This window comes from Macaca mulatta, chromosome 4, assembly GCF_049350105.2.
Source record: "Macaca mulatta isolate MMU2019108-1 chromosome 4, T2T-MMU8v2.0, whole genome shotgun sequence".
NCBI lineage: Eukaryota > Metazoa > Chordata > Mammalia > Primates > Cercopithecidae > Macaca > Macaca mulatta.
Window position 1 is genome coordinate 112,016,297 of NC_133409.1, and position 22,040 is coordinate 112,038,336.

Consider the following 22,040-nt stretch of genomic DNA (forward strand, 5'->3'; position numbering starts at 1 on the left):
TGAGATAACAGGCGTGAGCCACCACGCCCGACCAACTTTTTCTTTTAGGTTTTTGTTTGTTTGTTTGTTTTATAGAGATGGGGGTCTTGCTTTGTTGTCCAGGCTGGTCTTGAACTCCTGGGCTCAAGCAATCCTCCCACCTCTGCCTCCCAAAGTGCTGGCATTACAGGCATGAGCCACCACGCCTGGCCAATAATCTTTATAATTTATTATAATTTATTTTAGAGGAAAAGCTGGTATTTTAAAAAAGGATTTTTTTTTAATTTTATTTTTGAGACAGAGTTTTGCTCTTGTTGCCCAGGCTGGAGTGCAATGGCATGATCTCGGCTCACAGCAACCTCCACCTCCTGGGTTCAAGTGATTCTCCTGCCTCAGCCTCCCGAGTAGCTGCGATTACAGGCATGCGCCACCACACTCGGCTAATTTTGTATTTTTAGTAGAGACGGGGTTTATCCATGTTGGTCAGGCTGGTCTTGAACTCCCGACCTCAGGTGATCCACCCACCTCGGCCTCCCAAAGTACTGGGATTACAAGCGTGAGCCACTGCGCCTGGCATAAAAGGGTTATTTTATAGAACCATACTGTTCACCAAAAAATTCCTTCACCAAGTTTATCAAATCTAAATTAACGGTTCAGGCTGGGCGCAGTGGCTCACGCCTGTAATCCCAGTACTTTGGGAGACTACAGCAGGCGGATCACTTGAGATCGGGAGTTCGAGCCCAGCCTGGCCAACACGGTGAAACCTGTCTTGACTGAAAATACAGAAATTAGCCAGTTGTGGTGGCAGGTGTCTGTAATCCCAGTTACTCAGGAGGCTGAGGCAGGAGAATTGCTTGAACCCTGGAGGTGGAGGCTGCAGTGAGCAGTGATTGCACGACTGCACTCTAGCCTAGACAACACAGTGAGACTCTGTCTCAAAAAGTAATTAATTACTAAATTGGTGATTTAAATATCTGCCCCTCCATTTAACTTTTTATTCCGCATATATTCCTATATACTTGAAAATTTCACTAAGGCCAATATGATAAGGCACTGTGAAACACAATGAACACAGTGAAAGGATGAGAATTAGGATCTGCTCAGGTTGCAAAAAATAAATAAGACTTGGTTCCAGCTCCTAGGAAACCTACAGTTATAAAAGGAAACTAAAACATTAAACAATCAACTACCAACTATAAAATTCCATACAGAAAATGATATGTATCCTAAAAGAGATATAATTAAAATCAAACCAGTTGTTCCTAAGATAGGTAAACTCATTTTGCAAAGCAAATTTAACTCTAAAAAAAATGCTAATGGTAGCCAAGCACGGTGGCTCACGCCTGTAATCCCAACACTTTGAGAGGCCGAGGTGAGCGGATTATCTGAGGTCAGGAGTTCAAGACCAGCCTGGCCAACATGCTGAAACTCTGTCTCTAGTAAAAATAACAAAAATTAGCTGGGCAGGTGGCGGGCTCCTGTAATCTCAGCAACTCAGGAGGCTGAGGCAGGAGATTCGCTTGAACCCAGGAGAAGGAGGTTGCAGTGAGCCGAGATCACACCATTGCACTCCAGCCTGGGTAACAAGAGTGAAACTCCGTCTCAAAAAAAAATAAAAAATACTAATGGCTAACATATATTGAAATATAATAATTACAGTACAATACCCACCAGGTATAGTACTGTAATTTACATGCATTATCTTATTTAATCATCTAATTCTTACAACACCCCTATGAAAATGTTTCTATTATTATCTTTAAGAGAAGAAGAAACTGAGAAAAACAGCTAGAGGCTTTTGAACTAGATACTCTATCCAAAAGGTGTTCCTTTCCTATCCAAAGACAGGATGGGGGATGGGGGAGACAGAGAGTGTAAGCCCTCACATGGTCTAGAATTATGCTGTCCAATATGGTAGACCCAGACACAATGTGGCTATTGAGCATTTGAAATGTGGCTAGTCCTAATGGAGATGTGCTGCAGATATAAAATACACACTGGGTTTCAAAAATTTAGTACCAGGCCAGGCATGGTGGCTCACGCCTGTAATCCCAACACTTTGGGAGGCCGAGTCGGGCAGATGGCCTGAAGTCAGGAGTTCGAGACCAGCCTGGTCAACATAGTGAAATTCCCTCTCTCCTAAAAATACAAAAATTAGCCAGGTATGATAGTGGGCATCTGTAATCCCAGCTACTCAGGAGGCTGAGGCAGGAAAATTGCTTGAACCCAGGAGGTGGAGGTTGCAGTGAGCCAAGATCATGCCATTTCACTCCAGCCTGGGCAACAGAGCGAGACTCCATCTCAAAAAAAAACAAAAAAATTACTACCAAAAAAAGAGCTTATCTCATTAATCATTTTATATTGATTACACGTTGAACTGATACATCGGGTTAAAAATGCATGTTACACAATTAATTTCCCCATTTTGTTTTGCTTTGTTTTACTTTTTTAATGTGGCTACTAGAAATTTAAAATTACATCTATGGCTTGCATTATATTTCTACTGAACAATGCTGGTCTAAAGTGCTGATAAAGGAAAAGTATCAACTAAAGAATAAACACGAGGCCGGGCGCAGTGGCTCATGCCTGTAAGTGGAAGGCCAAGGCGGGTAGATCACCTGAGGTCAGGAGTTTGAGACCAGCCTGGCCAACATGGCAAAACCCCATCTCTACTAAAAACACAAAAATTAGCCGGGCATGGTGGCACACCCCTGTAGTCCCAGGTACTCGGGGGGCTGAGGCAGGAGAATCGCTTCAACCTGAGAGGTGGAGGTTCCACTGAGCCAAGAATCCTGCCCCTCAAACTGGTGGAGTATAGATAACTCCCCACCCCTTAAGTGAAGGCTGCACATACTGATTTCCTCCCAAAGAGAAAAGGCCGGGGAAAAAGAGTTAACTTCACAGTGAAAACACCTGACAAACACCACCTCAGGCGTGTGATGAGGCTTAACATCACTAGTGATAATCATCAGTGATAAATACGTTGACAGCACATTCCCTTGACATTACAAGATGAGACTGGCCCTTTACCTCTATGACCTTTCCCTCAAAAATCCATAACCCCAGTCTAATTATAAGAAAAACATTCAGGCCGGGGACGGTGGCTCACGCCTGTAAATCCCAGCACTTTGGGAGGCCGAGGCGGTTGGATCACGAGGTCAGGATATGGAGACCATCTTGGCTAACATGGTGAAAATCCGTCTCTACTAAAAATACAAAAAATTAGCCAGGAGTGGTGGCACGCACCTATAGTCCCAGCTACTCGGGAGGCTGAGGCAGGAGAATCACTTGACCCTGGGAGGCGGAGGTTGCAGTGAGCTGAGATTGTGCCACTGTCACTCCAGCCTGGATGACAGAGGGAGAACCCTTCTCAAAAAAAATTCGACAACCCAAATTAAGACACTTTCTACAAAACCTACTCCTCTACAAAACTGTCAAGGTCAGCAAAAGCAATGAAAGTCAGGAATTGTCAATCTAGAGAAGCCTAAGGAGACATGTAATGTGGCATCCTGGATGAGATCCTGGGACCGAAAAAGGATATTAGGTAAAAATTAAAGAAATTCAAATTAAGTATGAACTTCAGTTAGTAATTATCTACACTGGCTCATTAGTTATGATATATGCATGATACTAACGTAAGATCTTAATAATAGTTCAAACTGAGCAAAGGGTATGGAGAACTTACTGTACTATCTTTGCAATGTTTATGTAAAGCTAAAATTTCTAAAATAAAAAATATTTAAAAAAAGAATTCCTCTGGTTTGAAGTTTGTCAAGTCTGCTGCAACCTGTATTCCCTGGCCCAAGTTACCAATAACCTTGGTCACCTGGAAGCTTGTTAGCAATACAGAATCTCAGGCCCATCCCAGATGTACAGCTTCTCAGAGAAATAACCCCAATTGGGTAGTTTGGGTAATAAAGTTTTGGCTTTCACAATATAGGCTGGCCGACTCCAGACCCAAAGCAGATGATGGTGCACATGCCTGGAGACCCAGGACCTATGGTGCAGATCAAGTCTGAGGACACTCTGCTGGAGAAGTCTCCCTTGCTTAGGGAAGAGAAGTGGGGAAGTCGGATTTTTTATTCTAGACAGGCCTTCAATTGATTGAATGAAGCTCACCCAGATTATGGAAGGGAGCCATATTTACCCAAAGTTCAATGATTTTAGTGTTAACCTCATCCAAAGACATCCAGCAAGTTAACACATAAAATCAACCATCACACCAGATCTGCCGAATCTGAATCTACATTTTAAAAGGATTTGCCAGGTGACTCTGCATAATCAAGTTTGAAAATGGCATTTTTCTATAACCCTTAGAGAGTAAAAATCTACGTGGTAATTCAGTAACTCAGAAACAAGGCTTGATTTGCTGCTTTAACTTGAGAACTTTCCTAGCATTTACTGATCTGGAATGCCTACAGAAATCCTCCCCCCCCCTTCTAGGTAAAGGACCCTCCCCTTTGTTCCCACGTGGACCTCACTAAACTTCTAACCTGGTTTACTGAATTAGTGGCTTGCGGGTCTTCCCTGTCTACACCAAACTCTCCGAGAACATCTACATCTTATTTTCTACCTCCACAGAGACAGCCTTTATTAGCGGCTCCAGATCTACCCTGCCAAGGCAAGCTGGGTTTTCCTAGTTTCACTTTCTCAGAGTCCGCAAATGCTAGCACAATCTATCCAAATTCTATCGTGGAGATATAATATGCACACATACATCATACATCAGAGGATTCCATAGGTCGAACCATATGAAACTACCTATGTTGATTATTTTTACCTATAAAACCAGCAACATCATAGGACGCAACAAATTTCCATTGCTGTTTTCCCACCTCAAAGCTATTTTAGAGCGGGGAGCTGTGGCTCACGCCTGTAATCCCCGCACTTTGGGAGGCCGAGGATGATTGCTTGAGCCCAGGAGTTCGAAACCAAGCCTGGGCAATACAAGGAGACCTCGCCTCTACAAAAATAAAAACCAAATTAGCCATACGTGGTGGCATGCGCCTGTAGTCCCAGCTACTTGGGGGCGCTGAAGAGAATCGCTTGAGTCCAGGAGTTCGAGGGTGCGGTGAGCTGTGATTGCGCCACTGCATTCCAGCTTGGGCAACAGAGCAAGACCCTGTCTGGGGGGGGGGGGGGAACTATTTTAGGGACAATATGCCGTCACAGTCACGGGGTAGATCGTACAAAGGTTGCTAACAGTATGGCACTGAGTGCTAACAACTGAATGTCAAATTATGAAAAGCACACCACCCACTTCCCTAGTTCGGGCGAAGCCCTCCCCATAATTACGTGCAATTCTAGTCCCCACTGCCCGCCCGCAAGCTCCCACTCATCCTCCCTGCGGGAAAGGCGGCCCCTGCACTTTACAAGGGGGTGCAGGAGCGGGAGACTGTCGTCTGAACACCGGCTCCCCGGCAAGCGTAGACCGGCGGGACGAGCTCACTGCGCCAATCCTGCCAGAACTCCCGGAACTCCGCTTCCCTAGTCCAACCCACGACACAGTTGCCCACATCTAAGATGGCGGCGGGGGCGGAGTCGGCGCGGCCACTTCTGGGCGGGACCGCGGGGACAAGACGTGGCCACAGGGCGGTGCCAGCGTCCCCGCCCCGCCCGGTCCGGCCAGCTTGGCCCGGGGGCTTCGGGCTGTCGGGCCGGCGCGCCCTTCTCTGCCAGGTGGCGAGGACACCTGCTCCACGTAGGCGTCATGAGGTCCCCAGTTCGAGACCTGGCCCGGAACGATGGCGAGGAGAGTACGGACCGCACGCCTCTTCTGCCGGGCGCCCCACGGGCCGAAGCCGGTAAGCGGCGGGGTCGTCCAGGGGCTTCGGGTGGGCGGCGGTCCTGGGGGCGGCGGTCTCTGGGCGGGCATGGCCCTGGTACCCGCACCTTGCGCTGGCGGGACCGGAGCTGCTCAGGTGCGAGGGGACATTAGGAGGGGAGCCCGTTCAGAGTCCCGCTCAGTTCCGCCTGCCTCAGTGCGCAGAAGCCCCTCGGGGACCCCGGGGGCCGCGACCGTGATCGCGGAGCCGACCCGGGGCCTTGGCGGGTGCGGCCCCACGGGGCGGGGGCGGGGAGCGGCTGCGCAGCAGGCTCTGAGCTGATAGTTATTTTGGGTAGTGCTGAGCAAGGGACCCAGTGGAAGAACGAACTGGGAGAGAACCATCAAATGAATGGGCTAAGGTCCGGGCGGAGGACCCCAGTGTAAGAGCAAACTGGAGGAGAAACCTGCAGATCAGTAGGCAGAGGGCTGTCCTTCCCTGTCACCGCTAGGTTTCCGCCACTGCGTATCCGCCAGCATGTGACCTGGTAGCTTTTTAGGCGGGGAGGGAGACAAAAAAGGACTGGGGTTAACGTTTGTGAGTATGCAGAGGGCAATTATTGCATAACCCAGCGACTATTTGACGTTGTACAGTAAGAGACTAAAAACATCGAAAACATTTTTTTAAGTTAGGAAACAGTTCAGTTATCCTCAGGATACCTACAGAGTTCTAAGGTAGTTTGCCAGAGGTCTTGGAACAAATCGAAAAGGAGGTACTTCATAAAGCATCTTCCCTGAATTTGAGAAAATTAAAATATTTTGCTATTTGACACTTTTGTAATATAGTTTATTTAAAAGTAAGGAAAACTAAAGAACAAATCAGTTTGAATGCATTCTATAGTTTCAAAGATCTGTGTGTAAGAAAGAGTTGCACTGGAAATTTGACTTTGGCTGACCCAGAATTGTATAGTTTTCTATATTTTTATTTGTTTTTAATGTTACCAGATGGTGGCAGTAGAGGTGGCAACATTATAGCTCCATCTGGCAGCTGGGAGCTTATTTTAGTCAACACAAACTGTAAATACCATACCATAGTTAAGTTTTACCTGGCAGTCGGACTTAGTTCCATAAACTGATCATTTTCTGCGGCTTGTAGAGTTCAAATTGTATGATATTCCTCATAAAATAATATAGAAATACAGAAATAAAAGTTATAATAAAGATATTTCCCAGAGACTATTACATTGTTACAGTTGAAAAATAGGTATACGTATAATCAAAATTTAGCACAAATGTTAAACATTATTCTCAGGAAAATGCAGATTAAAACCACAACGATGCACTATACACCCACTAGAATAGCTAAAATCCAAAAGGCTGAGAATACCAAATGTTGGCAGAGATGTGGATAGAAAAGTTATACATCTCAATTAAGATTGAGATGGACAAATGTATAAATTTATCATGTAAATTATACTTCAATAAAGTTGATTTTTAAGAAGTAGCTCATAGCATCACTTTTAAAAACAATCGCTGCTTGATTCATGGGGTCGAGTATATACATCTTATGGTACTGGCCCTGTCCTTCCAGCTTGAGGTGGCTACCTTTGTTATAACCATTTTCTTTTTTATTTTCCCTCTTTACATACCCACTGGAGAGCAAGTGAAGTGGAAATAGTAGTAACATACTGTTTTTGCTGTTTAGAGTATGATAAGAGTTTTATAGAGGAGGAGCATATATGGCAATTAAGAGAAGTATATAATGAGCCCCCATGTAACCAGCACCCAGATTAAACAGTTATCAATTCATGGCCAGTCTTGCCGTATGCTCATACATACTGTGTATTTTGAAGCAAATCCCAGATACCATGTCATTTCATATGTAAATATTTCAATTGTTTACCTCTAAAAGATAAGGACTCTTTTTAACATAATTACAGTACCATTATCACAGCAAATAAAAATAATAGTTACGCACTTTGGGAGGCCCAGGCGGGCAGATCACCTGAGGTCAGGAGATCGAGACCATCCTGGCTAACATGGTGAAACCCTGTCTCTACTAAAAATACAAAAAATTAGCCGGGCGAGGTGGCCAGCGCCTGTAGTCCCAGCTACCCGGGAGGCTGAGGCAGGAGAATGGTGTGAACCTGGGAGGCGGAGCTTGCAGTGAGCTGAGATCACGCCACTGCACTCCAGCCTAGGGGAAAACAGTGTGACTTTGTCTCAAAAAATAATAATAAAATAACAATAATAATAATACTTACGAAATACTCAGTGTTCATATTTCCTCAATTATGTCCTGATTTTTTTTTTTTTTTTTTTTTTTGAGACAGAGTCTTGCTCTGTCGCCCAGGCTGGCGTGCAGTGGTGTGATCTCGGGCAACCTCCGTCTCCCGGTTCAAGTGATTCTCCTGCCTCAACCTCCCGAGTAGCTGGGATTACAGGCCCACGCCACCACACTCTGCTATTTTTTGTATTTTTAGTAGAGACAGAGCTTCACCATGTTGGCAAGGCTGGTCTCTAACTCCTGACCTCAGGTAATCCACCCACCTTGGCCTCCCAAAGTGCTGGGATTACAGGCATGAGTCACCGGGGCCGGCCTATGTCCTAATTTTTTATAGTGTGTTCTAATCAGGATCTCAGTAATGTCCATACCTTCCAAATGATTGAAATGTTTTTTGTCTCTTTTAATCTGTTCCCCACCCCCTCCTTTTTTTTCCTTGCAATTTTATAGCCCTATGTTGTCCTTTAACATCTTCTGCCCCCCTGGTTTACTGTAAATTGGTAATTAGTAGATCTGAAGGTTTGATAGGATTATGAGTCTGTCTGTCTGAATTACTGTCATGAGTATTCCATAAGTAGAATGTGAAGTATAGAAAGCAAAATTGTGTCAGCATGCTAATTCTCCCATACACTGCTCTAGACACTGGAGATACAAAGAAGTAAACAAAACAGAACAAAAGCTCCTGCCCTTATAGACTTTTATGTTCTAGTGTATGTTTTCCTAAACCTTTAGCCCTCTGCATTTTGCTTTCTTCTTGGGTTACAATCAAAGTCCAACACTTTATTTTCTTTTCTTTTTTTTCAGGATCTCGCTCTGTTGCCCAGGCTGGAATGCAGTGGCACAAACAGGGCTTACTGCAGCCTCAACCTCCCAGGCTCAAGTGACCCTCCTACCTAAGCCTCCTGAATTGCTGGGACTACAGGCATGTGCCACCATGCCTGGCTAATTTTTTTCTATATTTTTGTAGAAACAAGGTCTCAGTTGCCCAGGCTGGTCTCAAACTCCTGGGCTCAAGCGATCCTCCTGCCCAGCCCAACATTTTGTTTTCTTGCCAAGACTCTCAGTTCCCTTTCCCCCTGCTTTGTCATCACATCCATCTCAGTGCCAGCTATCTGTTTTCTTAGTGCCTACTCCTGAGCACAGGCATGCAGTGCTTATGAAGCTACACGCTAGGGCAGATTGTTCTCACCAATTCTGTCTGGGTATCTGCTCAGCATTCCTGTGTTTCACTGAGAACCTCATGATCCCACTCTCTTCAACAACTTCTTACTTTTCCCAGATCCTAATTTCTCACAAATGAGAACTAACCTCAATTCCTAACAAATAACCTCAATTCCTAATTTCCAGGAAAAAAAACATAATAATTCACAGTTACTCTGTGCCAAGCACTCTTCTAAGTATTTTATGTTACTAACTCAGTGAATCGTTATAATAACCCTAATACAGGCAAAATACTTGGACTAGTGCCAAGCATATAGAAAGTGCTTAGTAATATTTGTTTTTTGAGACAGTCTTATTCTGTTGCCCAGGCTGAAGTGCAGTGGCACAATCACAGCTCACTGCAGCCTCAACTTCCCAGACTCAAGCCATCCTCCCACCTCAGCCTCCCAAGTAGCTGGGATTACAGGTGACAACACCACAACCAGCTAATTTGTAAATTTTTTTGTAGAGGTGGGGTTTCACCATGTTGCCCAGGCTACTCTTGAACTGCTGGGCTCAAGCAATCCTCCTCCATCTCAGCTTCCCAAAGGGCTGGGATTACGAGTGTGAGCAACCATGCCCAGCTTGCTTAATAAATATTATCTATTATTGGTCAGATATGGTGGCTCACGCCTGTAATCCCAGCGCTTTGGTACACCAAGGTGGGCGGATTGCCTGACGTTGGGAGTTTGAGACCAGCCTGGCTAACATGGTGAAACCCCATCTCTACTAAAAATACAAAAATTAGCTGGGCATGGTGGTGCACGCCTATAGTCCCAGCTACTCAGGAGGCTGAGGCAGAAGAATTGCTTGAACCTGGGAGATGGAGGTTTCAGTGAGCCAAGATCGTGCCACTGCACTCCAGCCTGGGAGACAAAGAAAGACTGCGTCTCAAAAAAGAAAAAAAAAAAATTATGTATTATTTTATGTTATTAAACTTAATACCCACTATCCCACTCAATAGTGTTAGTTCTTAGAGTTACTACAGTACATAATCTAGATACTGCAGATCATTTAGAATGTTCTGCTCTCCGTATGTTTATCTGTCTCATTTCCATACCTCTGTACATGCTGCTGCCTTTGCTTGGATTGTTCCACCTGTCCCTACTGGTGACTTCCTGCTCCTTGAAGAAGACTTCTCCAAGAGGCCTTCTCTGTCTCCACTGTCCCCTCCTGCAGATTAGTGTGCCTCTTTTGTTCCTTGTTATATAAATGTACATAGTACTTAGTCTTATTGGCATAACTTTCTCCAGATAAAAAGGAGGAAGAAATCCTTTTTACTAAGTGCCTGCTATAATGTTGTGCAGTATTTCATTTAATCCCCATGCAGCCCAGTGAGTAGATGGTAGTCTCCTCATTTTATAGCTGAGAAACCTGAGGATGAAAACTGTTAAGTAATTTCTACAAAAGCACATAGCCAGTGAAAATCAGAAACAGAGATTCATTCCCAGGTCCCACTCTAAATTAGCCTGTGTACTTTCAGTTACGCCCACACACATTCCTAAGTTTAAAACATATTTTAGAAGCTGATGTTTGTTTCGATGGGTGCCACGTTCCTTATGCAAGCACGATTTTGCTTTGAACTTGATGCTCAATGGGTGTTCTCTCTCGGTCATGCAAGCATACTTTTGTTGGATCAGTTTCAAAGATTATTCACATTCACAGGCATGTTTTTCTTTACTGCTATAACTTCTTGAAATAAAAATTTTCTGATTGAATTTATTTGTAATCAGCAACCATTTTATTAGCTAGTAATTGTTTATTTTTATTATTTCTTAGAATCTCATAGTAATATATTTTGTGACACCTAAGTTGGCCTTTTATTTTCCTTTTTTTTTTTTGAGACGAAGTCTTGCTCTTGTCCCCAGGCTGTAGTGCAATGGCATGATCTCGGCTCACTGCAACCTCCGCCTCCCAGGTTCAAGCGATTCTCCTGCCTCAGTCTCCCGAGTAGCTGGGATTACAGGCACCTGCTACTACGCCCGGCTAATTTTTGTATTTTTAGTAGAGATGGGGTTTCACCACGTTGGCCAGGCTGGTCTACAAACTCCTGACCTCAGGTGATCCACCCACCTTGGCCTCCCAAAGTGCTGGGATGGATTACAGGTGTGAGCCACCGTGCCTCGCCGCTTTTTATTTTCTAGTTATTGACTATGCACCCAAAAGTTAAAGTTGCCTGATCTATAACTTGTAGGTCAGATATCCAAGTAATACCACTTGTAATTTGAAATCATTTTACTTACATTTCTTTCACTTCACAACCTTCTAGCCCCTTGTAATTCACATGATAAGGTATATCATAGTCCAAATAAAGTATCACTTAGGGAAAACTAATAACATACAGTAAAATAAGATAACTGCAAATAAGGATAGAATGGAGTAATAACATTACAAATTAGAATAGCATAAAATATAGTTTTTTAGAGTAAGAGAATTTCATCCTTCCCCTTCACTTACTCCCACATCTAACATTTGGGCAAGGCCTGTTAATTCTGCCTTTAAACATCTCAAATCTGCCCATTTTTCTTCACTGCTGCTTTCACTCTAGTTTAAGCCACCTTCATCTCTTACCTGGAAAGCTACAGTAGTCCCTTAAGTCATCTCCCTGACTCTATATTCCTCACACCCATTCACATTTCTCCTCTCTGTAGTCTCCATGCAGGGACCAGATGAACTCTTTAAACCATCAACCGGATAAGCTCTTTAAACCATAAATCCCATCTCGTCACTCCTTTGCTGAAATAGGTAATGATCTTTTTAAATACTGCATTGACAAAACAGACATAATATATAAATCTGGATTTTTCTTGCTCCAAATTGCTCAAAGTAACACATTTTAATGCACGAATTTAGCGAGATTTTGAGTCTCCCATCTAGACCTTTAGGTAATATCACCTGACACAGAGCAATGATAAAGAAAATGTGTTCTGCTGGGCATAGTGGCTCACGTCTATAATCCCAGTGCTTTGGGAGGCTGAGATGGGAGGATTGCTCAAGACCAGAAGTTCAAAACCAGCCTGGGCAAAATAGTGAGACCCTGACTCTACAAGTAAAAATTTAAAAATTAGATGTGCTGTCATATGCCCTTAGTCCCAGCTACTCAAGAGGCTGAGGTGAGAGGATCACCTGAGTCCAGGGGTTTGAGGGTGCAGAAAGATATGATCACCCAATGTACTCCAGCTTGGGCAACAGAGCAGGACCCTGTCTCTAAAAAAAAAAAGGAAAAGAAAAAAGAAAATGTTTTGTTTTTTTTTTACAAAACATGCCTCACAATATCCAAATGTCATTAACTGGACAACTGCCCATTTGGTTGGAGCAAAAAGCAAATTCGCCTACATTCTAGTGATAGAAACAATGTGATGAGAACCTTAGAAATTCAGTTCTTACAGATCTGGATCTAACTATAGTAGTGGTACCATAAATTTCATAGCTGTACCCCTGAAGAAAGGATTTAAGTATTCCAAATGAAAAGTTTTCTGTTAAAAGAAGTAAATCTTACACAGGGGAAAAAAATAATAACAGTTGTTAAATATAGGAGGGCATACAAAAAAGTGAGTAGGATCATAATATATTAATATAAACCTAAGTATAGTTGTGCATATTCATTAATGTTTCAGTCTAAATCAGTTCATCTGAGCCAGTATCAAGACTTTCATATTCTGTAAAACATATTCTGCCCTTTGATGCTAGGTTAATGAAAATACCAGGATTCTTAAGTAGGGGAAAAATGTACACACATTTGCATGATGTTGATGTGTCATTACCAAATAAAAGCACACATATTTTTGATTTCATTTTAATTGTAATATGTCATTGCTTAATGAAATACACATTTATACCTTTAAAGAGATATTTATCAGCCACTCAGAGTTTACTAAATGTAAAGATGTTCAGACTCTGGATTAGCTAATTTCTCTTTGTTACTAAGAGGTTGATTATCCTTAGTCAGCATCCTGAATCCCATCCTTCGCCAATTCTGAAACTCAGTAAAAGAAGAAAAAAGAGAAGCTATGCATAAGCCCACAGTTAGAGTAAAAAATAGGTCAAACTCCTCCTCTCACATGATCCTTTTATTGGTTCCTCCAACCTACTCTGCATTCCTGAGTCTCTGTCTCTGTCGCCCAGGCTGGACTGCAGTAGCGCGATCTCGGCTCACTGCAAGCTCCGCCTCCCGGGTTCACGCCATTCTCCTGCCTCAGCCTTCTGAGTAGCTGGGACTACAGGCGCCCGCGACCGCGCCCGGCTAATTTTTTGTATTTTTAGTAGAGAAAATTTTTAGTAGAGTTTCGCCGTGTTAGCCAGGATGGTCTCGATCTCCTGACCTTGTGATCCGCCCGCCTCGGCCTCCCAAAGTGCTGGGATTACAGGCATAAGCCACTCACTGCGCCCGGCCTCCTTTTTTTTAAATCATCGTGGTGCATTCACTTATTTCCCTTTTTACTGTGAGCCCTTTAAGCTTGATAACTACTGAGCAACTGTCACAGATACTGCAACTGTCATAGGTTCTGCAAGTTTGCTTCTAGATTCTTAAATGCATGTAGTTTATGATGGCTTTAAGTATTAATCATGGCTTCTGATTCAAACCCAGACTTTGAGGATACTCTTCGAGGTAAGAAATTTATCAACAGAAATTTCATGCCCTACCCTTGGCGTTATTTTTTTTTTTTTAATTTTTTTTTTTTGCTATGCTACACTTAACAATGAGATGGCTACTAACTCATAGTCAGTAATATATCATGTCATTGTAAGTACTCAAGTGCTTTTTGACCATGTTTCAGATAGTTTTTCAGGAATAGTAACGCCATTAAACCTCCTTACCTGCTTTTCTCATGCCGTATATTTTTGCCAGCTGACAACGAATAGGGGTTCAGTTTGAATCTGGAACAGATCTTTTTCTCAGCAAAGGTGATAAAGCTAGTACCTCCATGTTTTAATGAACTTTCTTATAGTTCAGGCTCTCATGTGTGAAATTTTTACCAAAACTACAGATACGAGGAACAGCTAATCTTTGATAAATGTTTCTTAGATTTGCTTAATCTAAGAATATTCTTTAAAATTTTTTCTTAATTATTTTTGTACTTTTCAGAAGCAACCTTTTTCATTATTTAGACAATATCGTGTAATTAACTCTTTTAATTAAAGCAGCCAGGTGTGGTGGCCAATGCCTATAATCACAGCACTTTAGGAGGCTGAGGTAGGTGGATGGCTTGAGTCCAGGAGTTCAAGACCAGCCTGAACAACGTGGCAAAACCCTGTCTCTAAAAATAAAAATTTAAAAATAAATAAAAATTTTCCCCAATCTTTATTTCAGCTCCAGTGTGCTGCTCTGCTCGTTACAACTTAGCAATTTTGGCCTTTTTTGGTTTCTTCATTGTGTATGCATTACGTGTGAATCTGAGTGTTGCGTTAGTGGATATGGTAGATTCAAATACAACTTTAGAAGATAATAGAACTTCCAAGGCGTGTCCAGAGCATTCTGCTCCCATAAAAGTTCATCATAATCAAACGGTAGGTGCTATTTTTTAAGGAAACAATTTTAATTATTCTAAAATACTTGCAAGTAAACATATTAAAAGGTCTTTTGTCATCCTACAGAAACCACACTTTGTTTATGTATAGTCTGAATTACTTTCTTTTTGTGTTTTCCCAGGAACTGATTGGGCAATAACTTGTAACTATAGCTACTACTGCTATGCCATAATACACCTTGATCTGTTTGAGAAGTAGTTCTTCCATTCCCTCTGTAAACATACCATGCTTGAGGAAAATTTGGAAAAACTTGTTTTATATAACAGAAAATTAAACTGTTTTAAATTTTCTAAATAGCTTTTATAGGAATATTATTTATAACCCTATATCACTTATAGGGTTACAGCTACAAGAGAGTTTAGGTAATCTCAGTTGCAAGATGAAAAGTAAGAACTGGCCAGTTTCTTAGGACATTCTCTTCTGAATGTACACATGCCTAACCTAAGCTACATAAGTCATTTTGCCTGCCTTATGTTATAGTGGAATTGATCAATGTGTGTTCATCATTTGTTTATAATTAAGTTATATACACTTCATTTTATGTTGCTTATCACACAAGGAGATAGTACAGAAAGAAAAGCTAGTATTCTTTTTAGAAGCACATTTTCAGGCTGGGCACAGTGGCTCATGCCTGTAATCCCAGCACTTTGGGAGGCTGAGGCGGGTGGATCACCTGAGGTCAGGAGTTCAAGACCAGCCTGGCCAACATGGTGAAACCTTATCTCTACTAAAAATACAAAAATTAGCTGGGCGTGGTAGCACACACCTATAATCCCAGCTACTCAGGAGGCTGAGGCAGGAGAATTGTTTGAACCTGGGAGGTGGAGTTTGCAGTGAGCCAAGATCACGCCATTCCACTCCAGCCTGGGCAACAAGAGCAAGACTCCGTCTCAAAAAAAAAAAAAAAAAAAAAAAAAAAAGCATATATTTTCACCCATTTTAAGTGCTCACAAAGGTGCTAGTTCATACTTAGGTGAACCTCCTCTATCATTTACAAGCAGAGCATTCAAGCAGGAAAGAAGATTTCTCTCTAAACAAAATAAATCTCTCCAAAAATCTTTTTATATAAGTTTAATAATGTTGCTGAGTAACATTTGGGTACACATCACTCACTTTCTCCACTCCAACCTGTGACCTTCAGGGACAACACTGCTGGACTGTACATGAAATCCTAGAATTCCACAGATAAACTTCTAATTGGTACCCTAAATAAGGGAAAGTATGAGTTTGCTTTGCGTCTTTTTCTTTGCAAAGTGCTTTTGTTGACCCTGCTACTTATCTTCATCTGCCTTGTATCAACAGCAGAAAGAAATCCTGGAATGGTTCTTGACATGTTGGCTTGGTTATACAGCTACACTGCATTAAAGATGTCAGATACTCATATCAGTCACTAAATCTTCATTAGTACCTTACTATGTGCTGCTACTAATGAAAACACAGGTTCTACTCACATGAAGTTTGTGGATTGATTTAAATTCTTGCTCTTTGGTATAGTTCCATATGCTTGTTTAAGTGCTTGGTCTGAAATGGTGAGATATTATTAATATCTATATGTATGCATGTTAATAGCCAGCATTAACTGTGCATCAAGCCTTATTTTATGTGCCTATTTCATTTCCTCTTCCCAGATCACACATTCGGTAAGTAGTAGAGTTAAGATGAAAACCAAGCCTGGTTCCCAAAGCCTAGCTCAGCCTCTACAGTTTTCTGTTTAATAGCTTTCTGGATTAAGCCTGTGACTCTTTTTTTGGAAGGGGGAGGCAGGGCCGGGGGGGACGGCAGCCTCCCAAGCCATAGTAGTCTCAGAGACACCAAAGCCTTTTTTGTGATTCTTTTGTGAGCCTTGTTGGTCATAGTTATTACAAAGCTATCTGCAGCTCATCCTGCAGTCTAGTTTTATAAAATTGCAAGTCTTCTTGAAGTTTACAACTGTCAGTTCTTTTTCATTCACTTTTTTTTTTTTTTTTTTTTTTTTTTTTTTTTTTTGAGACGGAGTCTCGCTCTGCCGCCCAGGCTGGAGTGTAATGGCCGGATCTCAGCTCACTGCAAGCTCCGCCTCCCGGGTTCACGCCATTCTCCTGCCTCAGCCTCCCGAGTAGCTGGGACTACAGGCGCCCGCCACCGCGCCCGGCTAGTTTTTTGTATTTTTAAGTAGAGACGGGGTTTCACCGTGTTAGCCAGGATGGTCTCGATCTCCTGACCTTGTGATCCGCCCGTCTCGGCCTCCCAAAGTGCTGGGATTACAGGCTTGAGCCACCGCGCCCGGCCACATTCACTTCTAAATACTGTATGTCTATATTGTTATGACTCACCCACCTACTGGAAAGTTTGCATGTTCTTCAGTCCAAAATAGTGGTTCAAAATCTCATTTATCTGTACTTGCATACCAGTAAGAGAAAAGAGCTGTTGCGTGAAGGTCTTAAAGGATTGTTTTATTCTCTTCTGATTTTTGTAGGGTAAGAAGTACCAGTGGGATGCAGAAACTCAAGGATGGATTCTCGGTTCCTTTTTTTATGGCTACATAATCACACAGATTCCTGGAGGATATGTTGCCAGCAAAATAGGGGGGAAACTGCTGCTAGGATTTGGGATCCTTGGCACTGCTGTCCTCACCCTGTTCACTCCTATTGCTGCAGATTTAGGAGTTGGACCACTCATTGTACTCAGAGCACTAGAAGGACTAGGAGAGGTAATTTCCTTTTCTCTCTGGTTTTACTTCTTACCCTGTGTCTCCTTCTCTTCTTCTTAAAGATATCATTCTTTGGTATGAATATGAACCAAAAAATAACATTGGATGATAACAGGGGTTTCTTTTTTAGAGAAAGGACTAACTAAAAAATTACCTGAATAGATTTTGTTTGTGGTAAATGAGGTATCTAGTAGGAGCACCAAAATTGGAAACTTTACTCAAAAACCAGAGAAAACGTTTTTCCAGAAGAGACTTCATAGCTCATACTTTAGGAGAGAAGAAAATAAACCACTAATAAATGGTTAAGATAGGCCGGGTGTGGTGGCTCATGCCTGTAGGCCGAGGTGGGCAGATCACTTGAGGTCAGGAGTTTGAGACCAGCCTGGCCAACATGGTGAAACCCTGTCTCTACTAAAAATAAATTAGCCAGGCATGGCGGTGCACACCTGTAATCGCAGCTACTCGGGAGGATGAAGTGGGAGAATCACTTGAACCTGGGAGGCAGAGGTTGCAGTGAGCCACGATCGCTCCACTGCACTCCAGCCTGGATGACAGCAAATCTCCATCTCAAAAGAAAAAAAAGGGTTAAGATTGGCCATCATTACCTCTTATACTCTTGCCACAGTTTGACTCTGTTGTATCATTGATGCCCAGGTCTGAAGCACATTTTACACAATAGACTGTTGAGTTGCATTGAATTTATTTTTTATCACTTATTCTTTTATTTTTTCTGGTCTTGTAACTTAGAGACAAATATTTTATTATTTTATGTAACTATCTCAATTTAGTTCTATGATTCTGCTATTTTTAGAAGTATTATTAATTTTTGCCTCTTTTATTTCCCTCCTCTTAATAGTTTTATCATTTTTAAAAATTTTGATTCTTGTCTTTCTTTTCTGTCCCACTTTTCTTTTGTATTACATCATGTGTACCCCCATACTGAATAATTTTCACTTTTCCTTTATAACTTTGAACTTCTACCTCTGAAACCCAGGGAAAGGTGTATTTTGATCTCTTGCATTTCTTTAATTCAAGCAAGATAATGGCCACTGGGCTTGGTGTAGAGCATAAAGATTATTTTAAGTAGCAGCGTATCATGCTGTTGGAATAAACACTGGACCAGAGTTTGAATAATAGCTCTATTGTATCTAACAGTGAAACCTTAGGTAAGCTCTAATCTCTAGACCGCAGTTCCATCATTTTTTAAACTGGGACTAAAATACCTTCCCTGTTTTCAGTCACAGGATAGATATAAAATTCATATGGTGATAAGGATTGCTAGAATACTTTGGAAATTGCCAGGTACTATTTAAAGATGTTTCATTCATCTGAATGTTTTTATTTTGTTCGTATCAATAGAGATCTATTAAAGTAAACCCTTCCTGATCACAAAATTAAAATTACTCCTCTATTACCAGGTTCCTATTCTTCTTGACAAAGTAAAATATACTTAAATCTAGCATATTTTCTCTGATCCTAGTATTGAATCTCCTTGCTGAATGTATTCCCATATTTTACTTCCAGTTTATACCACTAATTTAACATTACGGCATACTGATCATATTACTACTGTTATCTCAGGTAACATTTTATTTCCTTTTTTTTCTAGTTTTTGAGACGGAGTCTCACTCTGTCGCCTAGGCTGGAGTGCAATGGCACGATCTCGGCTCACTGCAACCTCCGTCTCCCGAGTTCAAACAATTTTCCTTCCTCATCCTCCCAAGTAGATGGGATTACAGGCACGTACCATCACGCCTGGCTAATTTTTGTATTTTTAGTAAAGACAGGGTTTCACCATATTGGCCAGGCTGGTCTCGAACTTCTGACATCAAGTGATCTGCCCGCCTCAGCCTCCCAAAGTGCTGGGATTACAGGCATGAGCCACCATGTCCGACCAACAACTAAATAGAATTTAAGTTGTGTTTATACTCAGGTTCTCTCATCCTTCTTCATCCCTCCAGTATGTATCACAGATGCATTTCCTCATTCATAAAGGACACTTAGATTACTATCTTTCTTTCCTACCATCTGATTCACCATAAATATGCCTACATTGTCCCTAGGTTTTATAATAAAGTTTTCTACAACATAATCTCTGTGGGCATTTCCAGACATCTTAAGTTTTCTTCTATAATGACTCATCCTGTGGATGCTCCATGAGGTAGATTCTTACTGATCTGCAATGTATCTAAGTCATCTTTGCCTTCCATTGGTATTACGTTTTTTAATTCCTTTTTGTTTGTTTTCGGTTTTGAAAGAGTCAGCAGAAAGTATAAAGTATTAAAACATTTATTCTTCTCTACACTAATAATAGCACTAGCTACCATTTATTTTTACAACAATTATGCAACTGCCTTGAAGTTCAAGGAGGTTAACTAATCTTTCTGAAGTGGCACAGAGAGTGTCCAAGGAGAGCTATTCTCTCTCACTCTCCTGTGGTATCTCCTCATTTAACCAGTCTCTATGAAACTGCCTCTTTCCACATCTCATTAGCTCTCCGTGTCAGTAATTGGCATCTACTAGGCTCGTTATTGCAGGAAAAAAAAGAAAAAAGGCTGTAAACATGCTGATTGAATTCATCCTTTTTTTAATAGGACTGTTTTTCCAGTTGGTTCTCAACTTGAATTTTTTTTCAGTATCCCAAAGTATTAGCTCAGTATTTTTTAAAGTTGTAACTTAGTAATATTCCCTTTCATTCAGGTGATTAATAAAGTGAATGAGTAAAATTAACCTTGAGCGTGATCCCTTTATGTCCTCACTCAGTACAACTATTTTAGATTTATTGTAACCCTTATCTTGTCATCTTCAAACCAGTTCCAAAATCCATGAATCTTTGGGGAGTTTTACTTTTTTTTTTTTTTTTTAAGAGATGGGGTCTCACTATGTTGCCCAGGCTGATCTCGAACTCCTGGGCTCAAGCAATCCTCCTGCCTTGGCCTCCCAAAGTGCTGGGATTATAGGCATGAGCCACCACACCCAGCCCTCAAATTCTGAAAGTATTTCATTTTAAGGTATTTTCACTTAACACTAAAAATATCTCACTTCATGGAACCTGATTCTGGTTTTATTCTGATGCAGAAAATGCTTTTGTAGCAAAATACTTAATTTACGTTAAAACATTAACAAAACTAGCTTACATTTCATCAGAAATATCATGTTCCCTTCTCTCAGGGTGTTACATTTCCAGCCATGCATGCCATGTGGTCTTCTTGGGCTCCCCCTCTTGAAAGAAGCAAGCTTCTTAGCATTTCATATGCAGGTGAGATAACAATTATCAAATTTTGCTGTAATATGTTATGTATATATCAACCTTGGGGAAAAAGTGCCTGCATACCAGAATGATGCAGTGTCGGATTGGATGCCCCTTTGGGGAGAACATTAAGTTTCGGTAGTACAACTTTATTACTAATTTTTCTCCTTGGCTCAACAACTTATAGTAATGTGGCTTAATTGACTAATGTCATTTTCCCCATCTGCCATCATCTATTTCAAAGTATGTTGCCTTTTCAGATATCGGTATAAAGATGCTCTTTTTTTTTCTTTTTCTGTTTACTTTTTTGGGGTTTTTAAAATTTATTTTTGCTTGTTTAGAGATGCTTTTTAATAAAAAGGAAAAAAAGGGCCAGTAGCTAGAAAATTGAATGTTTTTGTCCTTAAATTGTGATTTCTGTTTTGGTTAACTAATGAATGTATCATGATTCTCAACCCCTCTCTTCATGTGTCTTTTTTCTATGCATCTTTATTTGCCATCATTTTGATCTACAGGTGAGATAAGATGAGTTTTATATATGTGAATTATAATTTTACCAGATTGCATAAGATATTCTAGCCTTTCTTTCATTGACTGAATTAAAATTTTTCCACCTGACTGCTTTTTAAATATAGTAGTTGAGAAAAGGCCTCTCTGTGGTACTTTTAAGCTAAAATCTGAAGGATAAGAACAAACCATTCATGCAGGGAGAAGAGCATTTCAGCCAATCAGAACAGCATGTACGAGGGCACTCAGGCAAGAAATAACATAAAGGTTTAGGCCGGGCACGGTGGCTCAAGCCTGTAATCCCAGCACTTTGGGAGGCCGAGATGGGCAGATCACGAGGTCAGGAGATCGAGACCATGCTGGCTAACACGGTGAAACCCCGTCTCTACTAAAAAATACAAAAAATTAGCCGGGCGAGGTGGCGGGCGCCTGTAGTCCCAGCTACTCGGGAGGCTGAGGCAGGAGAATGGCGTGAACCCAGGAGGCGGAGCTTGCAGTGAGCTGAGATCCGGCCACTGCACTCCAGCCTGGGCGACAGAGTGAAACTCCGTCTCAAAAAATAAAAATTAAAAAAAATAATAATAAAGGTTTAAACAAATGGAAAACTACTTTGGGTCGCTAGAACTCAGTGAGTAAGGAGGATAATGGCATAAGATAAGGTTAGAGAAAGAGATAAGAGTCGGGTTATATCAAGTCTTATAGACTACAGGAAAGAATGTAGATTGTTTTTTAAGAGGCATGATTCAATTACATTTTAAGAAGATTATTCTTGCAGCTATGTGGAGATTGAGATGAGAAATCTGATGATAGGTTCAAGAACAGGTACTATCTAAGGTTC

General features: G+C 41.5%; 1 protein-coding gene across 3 annotated transcripts in view; it reads left to right on the plus strand.

The window, feature by feature from the left end:
- Window positions 1–5,582: 5,582 nt before the first annotated feature.
- The window catches only part of SLC17A5 (solute carrier family 17 member 5), a 61,687-nt gene continuing 45,229 nt past the window's right edge, over window positions 5,583–22,040 (plus strand). Inside the window, 4 exon segments of one of the 3 annotated variants that reach the window (NM_001260632.1) lie at window positions 5,617–5,783; window positions 14,539–14,735; window positions 17,212–17,445; window positions 20,617–20,704. In NM_001260632.1, coding sequence (NP_001247561.1) covers window positions 5,690–5,783; window positions 14,539–14,735; window positions 17,212–17,445; window positions 20,617–20,704 — 613 coding nt within the window. In that variant the 5' untranslated portion in view covers window positions 5,617–5,689. 3 annotated transcript variants of the gene reach the window in all.